Here is a 10,721-nt window from a genome sequence, read left to right on the forward strand (position 1 = left end):
TTAAATGTGCAAGTATAGCAGAAATTTGACTTTAGAAAGTTTCAAATTTTGACCCAAGTATATTTATGTCTGATGACTCGCTTGCTCTCGTAGCAGAAAGATTTGGTTGGCCCATAATTTGTATTATTTGCTTAGAGAGGGACATTGTTGACTTTCCTCAACTATTGTCCAACAAGTTTCGTTTTATTTTCCATGAAGTTTACCAAAACTAGTGACATGATATGAATTCCATCATCAAAACGACGATTATCTGCTCTAGTTTCTTTTGAGTTTGTCCTCTCAACTACCAGTTATTGTGTTCTTTATCTTGCCACTTCCTAGAAAGATACTAATGATCTAATGGCCTCTTCTCGCAATTGGCTATTCGATGTTTTCCCAAGCTTCAGTGGCGAAGATGTCCGTCAAACTTTCCTAAGCCATTTACTAAAGGAGCTTGATCGCAAACTGATCAGTGCTTTCAAAGACAGTGAAATCAAGAAAAGCCAGTCCATTGGTCCCGAGCTGGAACAAGCCATTAGAGATTCAAGGATCGCCGTGGTAATCTTCTCGAAAAACTATGCATCTTCAAGCTGGTGCCTTGATGAGTTGCTGGAAATCAAGAAATGTAAGGACATTTTTGGCCAACTTGTCATACCGATCTTCTACAGGTTGGATCCTACTCATGTCAGGAAACAGACCGGAGATTTTGGAGAGGTTTTTGACAAGACTTGCCATATCAAAACAGAGGACAAGAAAAATCAATGGAAGCAAGCGTTGACCGATGTTGCTAATATCCACGGATATCATTCTCGAAATTGGTATCGCTTTATCTATTCTATTATTTAGAATTTTACTTTTATCTACTAATAGAAAATTGTCATTTAAATTTAAAACTATATTTTGACTCGCACTGTTGTGCGGATGATTATTTTCAATTTTATACATATAAATATTTGATATATATGATTAGTGGTATATAATTTTAACATTTATCATGTTACTAATAATTTAATATAATATTTTCAAAAGCAACAATTTTATAGTTTACATGCAGTAATTTAATCTATTTTTCAAAATATTATTGACATCTCTCTTATTAAAACATGAACATTAACTAAAACATTACATTATGTGATATTTGGACAAATTATGTTCAATTTATTATTTAGATATTAATTTCTTTATGATTATACTTGTATTTTAGGTTTAGGTCATACATATATGTTAATCGAATTATTTGTATGAATTAAATATTTGACTGAATAACCTATATTAGTATAATTTATAAAACATCTATTTCATTTAGATTATTAAATTGTGTTTGTTTTTATCCTTTTAAACCTTATTTTTTTCTTTATTATATGTGTTTCTAAGGTTTCTTATGTTGTCTACTGGTGATTATACTTTTCTACCCCAAAACTCTTGGATTATTTACCAATGTTCTAAAAATCGGTCTAGGCGGCGTGGCGAAAACTCGGTCTTATCCAAAACTATTTTCTTAAAATCTGACTTATACCAATTTATACGATTCAAATTGATTTAACATGTTCTAAATTGGTTAAAATGGGTTAAATTCGATCTAAATTAGTCTAAATATGTTACATTAAAAAATAATGTTATTACAAATCTACAAATTTGTCTAATTTCTTTTGTTTTGTATGTCTAATTTTGATAATTCATTACAATAATTTTATAATTAAATTTAAAAACTAAAATATGTCATATAAATGTATAATATATATAAATTAATAATTTAACGCCTAAGCTCCAAATAATATGCCTAGTAGCTAGTACAATGAATCTTTCAATGTTAAACTTTTCTTGCAATTCTTCATCTATCATACATCATGTTATATAATTAACACTTAAACCTACAACTACATTTGATAATAACCACACTAAAAACAAAAATATTCATATGAAAAATATTTTTTCAATCATTCATCTGTTATTTATGTTAATGACATAAATTGGTACAATAGCTTTTGTAGAACGATTATTTGGATTGAAAGCATATTTTCAACAGTGTGGTACATAATTCTAAATTAACAAATCATAAATGTTAGAGATGAAAGATTTTAATTGAAATATATTATGTTAAATTAATATCACAAATTTAATACAAAATTATACATGAGTTTAATATAACTACAAAATTAATTAGATACTTAAAAGGTTTTTTAGTGAAAATAAAATATACATTTATATTTTAAGAATTACAAAATTAGGTTTGTTTAAGTAAAAAACAAAATATACATTTATATAATAAAGAAAACCAAAAGTAATTTAATATTTTAAAATATTTGCTTTAATGAAAAATAAAATATATATTAATATTGTAAATATAAAGATATGAAAAGATTTTATTTAGATGTAATTCAGAGAGAATATGAGAATATCTATCTGATTTATTTTAGAATAGTTAAAATAATCAAATATGTAAACAAAAATTCATTTAAATAATTTTCTAAAGGATGGTCCAACTTAAAAAAATTACGCATGATATGAGGTTGTGACTTATATTTTAATAGAATAGATGGTCCAACAAAAACATATAACAATTTTTGGAGCACATTTATTGTAATTTTGTTATTAACAATCCGGTCATCCGAATATATTGTTTTTGGTTAACACTTAAATAAGCGAATTTTACCAACCACAATATATTGAAATTATATGCATATATTTTAGTATATAAACTTTTAGAAACAATTATACAAAATATTTTACTTCAAACAGTATGTTTTTTTTATAATAAGTGTATAAGAAATATTTATATAGTGTTTTTACATACTCTTTATTTTGTATAGTGTTTTATTTGGTAAAGTTGGTATATTTTGTTAATTATATATATATATATATTACTAACTTGTATAGTGTTATGTTTTGTAATGTATAGTATTAAGTTTTATCATAATGTTATGTTTCATTATTATTTTATATAGTATTTTGTTTAGTAAAACTGGTAATTTTTAATAATTATATATTTTTTATATTATAATTTAGCAATCCAGATATTAAGATTTTAGACTAACAAAATTATGAAAAATACAAAGCAATTTTGAAAAACGTTTTCTAGGTTATATTTGGTAACTAATACCTATAGAAATTTGAAGTTTGGAAATACTACTCTAACAATAGATTTACTTACGGAAGAATATGCTCAATGTTTTAGTCTATATATTCTATATATTGATATATATTTTATGAATAATAGTTAGAATGTATACTGATTTGTTATATATCTTAAAATCTGCCTAAATTATTGCAAGATGTATAAAAATATTCCTAACAATCTTTATAATTAAAATAAACCATGTAACTAATTTTTTTTCTCTAAAATCCTCCATAACGGGTTGAGAACCTGCATAATGTTTTTTGGAATATGTAAACCGATGTTTTGTCAACTTTCTAATAATCTCAACAATTTTAGCAAATGGTTCAGATTTTCTGTGTATACAACCTGCCAAATTAATTATAATGAAAATTCATATATTAAATAAAATATAATAGCCAAAATATAAATATAAATAATCTTACTTATAAACTATTGTTCAAGATTCATGTAAATAATTCAATACCAATATGTAAAAACAACAATATTTTACACCAAATTTTAATATTAAAAGAAAATCATCTATCAATCTATCTTTGCTATTATTTTAAAAGTGAATTTGCTGATTTGTTATGTTCTCCATAATTTTAGCTAATTTTGTTTATTTGTCATGTTTTTATTAGGTTTTAGCTAAATCATTGATTTATTATTAGTTTTTAGTTGACTCACTAATTTATTAGTATAAAAAAATACCTAACGAATATTATTTTAATAATATTAAATGTTATGTTTTTATTAAATATCTAGTTAATTGTTCTTATTTTTATCATATTTTTATTAGGTTTTAGACTTTTAATTATCTAGGTTATTGATTTATTATTAGTTTCTAACTTATTCACTAATTTATTAATTTAAAAAAAAACCTTGATAAGTTTTATATATAATTAAAAACGAATTTTATTGTAATAATATTAAATTTATATGTTATATTAAATATTAAACAACTGATTATAAAATAATATAATATAATTATCAAAAAACATATTTAGAAATAAGATAAAAAAAAATTCTATCCTGAAACAATTTTTTTATTATAAAAGTTAAAAAATTAAGATACCAAACAATTTATAATTAAATATTAGTCAAGCAAAAACATCTATATAAAGATATTTTCTAAACTACTTCTATGTTATGAGTGTTTTACAAAATTTAACACAATAATAAGTATATGTTTTGATGAAAAATATTTGACATATAAATACTTTGATGATTGATTTAACTATTTGAAAACATAAATAATAACTTATTATGCTGGTTTTAGATTAGTAAGACATAAACTAATAAGAAGATTATGCATGTATGTGCGGACAAAACGCTTAGTTAAATTTTAAATTGTAATCTTTATTTGTGCTTTTACTTCTTGAGGTATAATGGCCACTATTTGATAATTCAGTATTCAGATTTGTTTCATGTTTGTTGTCCTTGTTAGGGGCAACGAAGCAAAAATGATTGAACATATTGCCAATGATGTTTTGAATAAATTTCTTTCAACCGCGTCCAAGGACTTTAATGACTTTGTCGGCATTGATGATCATATCGCTAAAATGAGTGTATTGTTGCATATGGAATGTGAGGAAGTGAGGATGGTTGGGATATGGGGTTCTTCAGGAATTGGCAAGACTACCATTGCAAGAGCTCTATTTAGTCGTCTCAGTCGCCACTTCCAAAGTAGTATTTTCATAGATAGAGCTTTCATATCCAAGAGTATGGAAATTTATAGTAGAGGCAACCCGGATGACTATAACATGAAACTGAACTTGCAAAGAAATTTCCTATCTGAAATTTTAGATAAGAAAGACATAAAGATTGATCATTTGGGAGCACTAGCAGAGAGGTTGAAATATCATAAAGTTCTTGTCATTATAGATGATTTGGATGATCAAGTAGTGTTAGATACTTTAGCTGGTCAAGCTCAGTGGTTTGGACGTGGAAGCAGAATCATTGCAATTACAAAAGATAAGCACATTTTAACGGCTCATGGGATCAATCATATTTACGAAGTCAAACTCCCGTCTGAGAAACTAGCTCTCGAGATATTATGTCAATCTGCATTTAGGAAAAATACCCCTCCTCATGGTTACATGGAGCTTGCTTGTGAAGTGGTAGAGCGTGTTGATAGTCTTCCTTTAGGTCTTAATGTTTTGGGTTCACATTTGCGGGGGGAAGATAAAGAGTATTGGTTGGATCAGTTGTCAAGGTTTCGAAAAGGTATAGATGGAAAAATCCATAAGACACTAAGAGTCAGCTACGATGGATTAAATAACAAAGAGGACAAAGCGCTATTTCGTCATATCGCATGCCTTTTCAACTATGCTGGTATCATTGAGATCAAGAAGTTGCTAGCTGATAGTGACTTGGATGTTAACATGGGACTTCGAAACCTCAATGATAACTCTCTCATACAAATAAGAAGGCAGACTGTGGTGATGCATTCTTTGCTACAAGAAATGGGTAAAGAGGTCGTTCGTTCACAGTCAAATGAGCCTGGAGAAAGAGAATTTCTAACGGATTCAAAGGACATCTGTAATGTGCTTGAAGAGGACATTGTAAGTTTTTCCGCGCACTCTTCATATAACTCACTATAATTAGATTCAAAATTTTCCATATGGCTTGGAAGTGTAGGCATTTGTTAAACTAATAAGTTTGTCTCTTCTCATTTATTATCTTTTCAGGGAAGTAGAAATGTTTTGGGTATATCACTGAATAAAGATGAGATAGATGAGAAAGATGAACTGCATGTACATAACAGTGCCTTCAAAGGGATGCGTAATCTCCGCTTTCTAAACATTTACACAAACAAAAGTAGGACGAAAGACCGGTTGCACTTACTAGAAGGCTTCAACTATTTGCCACCTAAACTCAGATTATTGAGTTGGGACAGATATCCGATGAGATGTATGCCTTCTAAGTTTTGTCCCAAGTATCTCGTGAAGGTCAAAATGCAAGGAAGCAAGCTTGAGAAATTGTGGGAAGGAATTGGGGTAATATATATAACTGTTTTTTTTTGTGAAAGAGAATATATATTACTTTTTTTTTTGAGCAACGAGAATATATATTACTATTGTTCTTGTTTTTTATGTATTTTTTTTATGACACTCTTTTCACCTAATGTGTAACTTACTTGCGTTTCAGAACCTTACATGCCTCGACTATATGGATTTGTCGGGATCTGAAAACTTGAAAGAGATTCCAGATCTTTCTTTGGCAACTAATCTCAAGACACTTAACCTCAGTGGTTGCTCGAGTCTGGTGGATCTTCCTTTGTCTATTCGGAATCTGAATAAACTGATGACGTTGGAAATGTCAGGATGCATAAATCTAAGGACTCTTCCAAGTGGCATCAACCTCCAATCTCTGGTTAGCGTAGATCTAAGAAAATGCTCCGAGTTGAACAGTGTTCCTGATATATCAACCAACATTTCAGATCTCGATCTAAATGAAACAGCTATTGAAGAAATCCTTTCTAACTTGCGTCTTCAGAATCTTGTTAGTCTTCGCATGGAAAGAATCAAGAGCGAGAGACTGTGGGCAAGTGTGCAGGTATGTATCTTTATTTTCTAGCATTGTGATAAACGGGGGTTCTAGGTGACAGACTGACAGTGATGTGCTATGACAATATATGTTTATGATTAGTAGTGACACCCGTAAAAATATAAGAAATATCACACGATAGCAGTGGTGAAAAGGTACAAAATAGATCTTCTTTTGGGTCCGGTGTACGGCCGGTGCGTGAGCGTCCGTGCCGTTGCCGGAGCTATTTTCCTTCCTTTGTACTTGTCTCTCTCCGCTCCTTCTTCGCAGTCCCGTCATCGACCGCCTTGTCAGAGCTCTGGTACCGCAAACCATACATCAACGGTGGCTCGGCTTCTGGAGTAACGACGCGATCGATTGGAGGTTCCCGATGGAGATGGAGCGGCTTGCATGTTCGGGTGGTGTTTTCCTGGAGATGGAGGCTACCCTAGATCCATCGTCACCGTTCTCAATGCGGGAGGTGGAGGCTTTCTCAGATCCACCGTCGCCGCTCTAGTTTCCGGGAAGGGGAGGCTCATTCAGCTCTGTCTTCGCCGGTTTTTGGTCACGAAGAGTGGAGGCTTGCAAAGCTCCGCGCTGCCGTCTTGGAACCCGAGGTCCTTTGGGTTGTGGTGAGTCGATCGAGGTGTGATAAGTGCGGTATGGTTTTTGTTGTCAGGTATGGGTTCGTGGGCCATTGCGGAGGAGATCTCGGTTGATGATGAAGTTCTCTGGCAACGACGAGGGCGTACAAGAGGAGGATAGCAGTGGTTCTCGCCTTGCCTGTCTACGGTTTGTGGTGATACATAGTCGGAGGAGATCTCGTTAGATCGATGGAACTCTCCGGCGTGAAGACAGAGCGGCGTAGAATGGCTATGGCTTCGTTGGAGGCTCTTCAGTCTCTGAGCTCCGGCGAAACGAGGTTGTCGGTGGCAAGTTCCTGCGGCTGTGCGAAGAGGTTTCAGTCAAGTCGAGGCGGGCGACGCGTGTCATACTGATGGCTCAGATTCTTACACGTGTTCAAATCCCAGCCTCCTTGTCGCGCGCCTAGGTCAAGCTGTCCGGTTTCAATGTTTGGGCTTTTGGGCCGTTTAGTTTACTCGGGCTTCGACAGTTAATGTCGTAGCCCGTTGTGTCTGTGGACTTTTTGTTTGGTACTTAGTGTACTTGGGCTTCGGCCGATTGAGCTTGGCCCGTTTGATTAATAAAAACAAAACTTGATGGAAAAAAAAATCACACGATAGCAATAAAATACACAAAGAGAAAAAAAAATCAAAAATAACATTTATTAATAAAGAAAAGTTAATTTAATATTTGAATATATGATTTATGATTTATGAATTAGGATTTATATTTTAATATATAGGGGTAAGGGGTAAGGTTTAAGTGTTTGAAATATTTAGCCATTTACTTTTTAAGGTGATTTGTCTAACATTCTAAACATTTTTTTTGGTTCAGTCGCTGGCAGCTCTCATGACTGCGCTGACTCCTCTTTTGACAAAATTGTATCTCTCGAATATCACAAGTTTGGTGGAGCTTCCTTCTTCATTTCAGAATCTCAATAAACTTGAGCAGTTGAGTATTACAGAATGCATATATCTAGAGACTCTTCCCAATGGAATGAACATAGAATCTCTGGATTACCTCAATCTCAGTGGATGCACAAGGCTGCGGAATTTTCCTGATATTTCAACCAACATCTCCACACTCTATCTAAATAATACAGGGATTGAAGAGGTTCCTTCCTGGATCGAGAATTTTTCTAAGCTTAGGTTTCTGCATATGAGGAAATGCTTCAAGCTAAAATGTGTATCCCTTAACATTTGTAAAATCAAACAGCTTGAGAAGGCTGACTTTACAGTCTCAAGGATACATTCTAATAAAGCTAGCTGGTGTGACAGTCCAAGTGCAGTGGTAATGGAAACAGACAACGTTCACGTTCACCGTACATTACCATCTCCCAAGGAAGACTCCTCATCAATATATGTGCCAAAAATCTACCTAAAATTCGTCAACTGCTTTATACTGAGTCAAGAAGCTCTCCTTCAAGAACTCTCGGTTTTAAAGGGACTGATATTTCCAGGTGAAGAAGTGCCTTCATATTTCACTCACCGATCTATTGGATGCTCTCTGACCATCCCTCTACTCAACAACTCTCTCTCGATACCATTCTTCAGGTTTAGAGCTTGCGCCATGGTTGAACTTGATCCTAGGTTGTATCCACTTTCTCCCCACATTGTTATCCAGATATGTTGCCGGTTCAGAGACAGATTCGGTAACAGCTTTCAGTCCTTTGGCCAGCCACATAGGTTCACGCCATATCATCAGAAGGGTAGTCATCTATTTATATTTGACTGCCGTCTCCTTCTAAACAGAGATAATGCTACTCCAGACGAACTTAATTACAATCAAGTTTGCATTCAGTTCCGCATCATTGAGGACCGCTCTATTTTTATACTCAAAGGATGTGGTATACGAATCTTTGCGGATCATTGCCCATCTCCGGATAACCAACCTGGTAAGCCACATATATCTAGAATATTTTAGCATCTATATATCGAGATTTATGTATCTCATAATTAATTTTTCAGGATCAACCTAATATTTATTCATATAATATAGATCACTTGAATGCTCTGCAGATAATGTGAGCTCCACGTTAGGTGTAGCTAGATGGGCTCTGCCACATCCTACCAAACGGAACGTCTTTAAGGATTTAACGTTAGCTCTCAATGGCGCAAAGCAGCAGTTTTTAAAACGCCGTGCACGTGGAGAATGAAGGAAAGGCACATGAAAAATAAAAGGCAATACTAGTTTGGTGCTGAGAATGGATTTTCCAGTGGGGGCTTAATTCCGATATTGTATGAATAGTGTTTCGGACAAATAAAAGTTTTGTAATATCAGGGTCAGGAGTCCGTTTGTTTTCACTATATATGTCCCTCCTTATGTATTGTAACTTTGCTGATTCGAACCAGACTTCTTTGTTGTTCATGGATCAAGAATTTTCTAAATTGTGTTTGCAATTGAATCTGGTCCGGGGCATAGGCAAAGGAACCGGCTTCTTAGGGCATTCTGATTTTATAAAATAATTTTAGTTGTATGTAGGATACTATAAAAATTTATATGAAGAATATGGGCATAAATTTGTATTTGAGCATAGGGCATTACAAGTATTTTATAAAAGTTAGATCGGCCCTTCCTGTGGGTTCAATTCCATACAAAAAGAGCAAATCAGTTTGTATGTATGACACAATGTTTATAGAGAAAGAAATAAGTCAGTTACGGAATGGTACCCTTTAGTGTTTCGACATACGCTTTTTGCCAATCGCGCCAGCTCAGCTGCAAAACATTTTTCTAATTTGATTTTAAATTTATTGAGAAACTCCGCAGATTAAACTTGAAGAATGCTAAAAATTGGAGAAAAGGTTCCATGGATGCAAAATTTATTTTAGAGCTATTTTGATTTTTTTTTTTGTCGACAGCAAACACAAATTCAACTAAGACTCTGCAAACCACACCGGTAACTCGACATCCATATGAACGACAAACGACGATTGTACCTAGCATTCCGTGCAAAACTGTATGTCTTTGTATTATGCGTCCGGGGTATATGAATGAGCTATGAGTGATTAAAACTTTCCTTCAATATCTCTGCCTCGCACTCTGTGCAAGACTGTCCGTCCTTGTATTAAACGTCCGGGGTATATGAATGAGCTCTGAGTGATTGAAACTATCCTTCATTATCTTGATGTCTTCCAAATAACTTACAAATGCCGGCCATTCTTCTGGTTCCGAAACCATCTTCACCAGTTGAGAGCAATCCGTTGCAAACGTAACCTGATACTGCCTTAAGTTCTTCATGCATTCCATTGCCCAGATAAGGGCTTCGACTTCCGAGTGAAGTGGTGTTAAACTTGCCCTTGTGTTTCTTGCTCCCATTAGTCCTGCAAAACCTTCAAGAGTACTATACCATCCTTGTCCGGAAATAATATCATTCTCCTTCCATGACCCATTCATGAAACACCATCTCCCTGGTATATTAGGTAAGACTTGTAACTCCACCTCCTCTTGGAATATACCGACAGAATTCCGAGGAAATATCAATCCGTCGGAATAT

The 10,721-nt window shown here is 33.3% G+C and overlaps 1 protein-coding gene across 3 annotated transcripts; it reads left to right on the top strand.

The window, feature by feature from the left end:
• The first annotated feature begins 209 nt into the window (after positions 1–209).
• On the top strand, positions 210–9,541 carry LOC106312979 (disease resistance protein RPS6-like). 3 transcript variants are annotated; one of them, XM_013750691.1, is made up of 6 exons: positions 210–797; positions 4,524–5,640; positions 5,767–6,075; positions 6,227–6,634; positions 8,063–9,122; positions 9,247–9,541. In XM_013750691.1, exons 1-6 carry the CDS (start codon positions 340–342, stop codon positions 9,381–9,383), a joined length of 3,489 nt encoding a protein of 1,162 aa, XP_013606145.1. In that variant the 5' UTR covers positions 210–339; the 3' UTR covers positions 9,384–9,541. The 3 variants fall into 3 exon arrangements, with proteins under 3 accessions (XP_013606145.1, XP_013606146.1, XP_013606147.1); XM_013750692.1 differs by lacking the exon at positions 9,247–9,541 and having other exon boundaries at positions 8,063–8,687; positions 8,782–9,058; XM_013750693.1 differs by lacking the exons at positions 8,063–9,122; positions 9,247–9,541 and having other exon boundaries at positions 6,227–6,451; positions 6,519–6,610.
• The last annotated feature ends 1,180 nt before the right edge of the window (positions 9,542–10,721 follow it).

Source organism: Brassica oleracea, chromosome C9 (genome assembly GCF_000695525.1).
Source record: "Brassica oleracea var. oleracea cultivar TO1000 chromosome C9, BOL, whole genome shotgun sequence".
In the NCBI taxonomy this organism is placed as follows: Eukaryota; Viridiplantae; Streptophyta; class Magnoliopsida; order Brassicales; family Brassicaceae; genus Brassica; species Brassica oleracea.

Excerpts from the sequence above, each read along its gene's own strand:
- LOC106312979 (XM_013750691.1), top strand. The coding sequence starts at position 340 with ATGGCCTCTTCTCGCAATTGGCTATTCGATGTTTTCCCAAGCTTCAGT. Across the intron at positions 6,076-6,226 it reads AATTGTGGGAAGGAATTGGG|AACCTTACATGCCTCGACTA; the intron begins GTAATATATATA and ends CTTGCGTTTCAG. Across the intron at positions 6,635-8,062 it reads GACTGTGGGCAAGTGTGCAG|TCGCTGGCAGCTCTCATGAC; the intron begins GTATGTATCTTT and ends TTTTTGGTTCAG.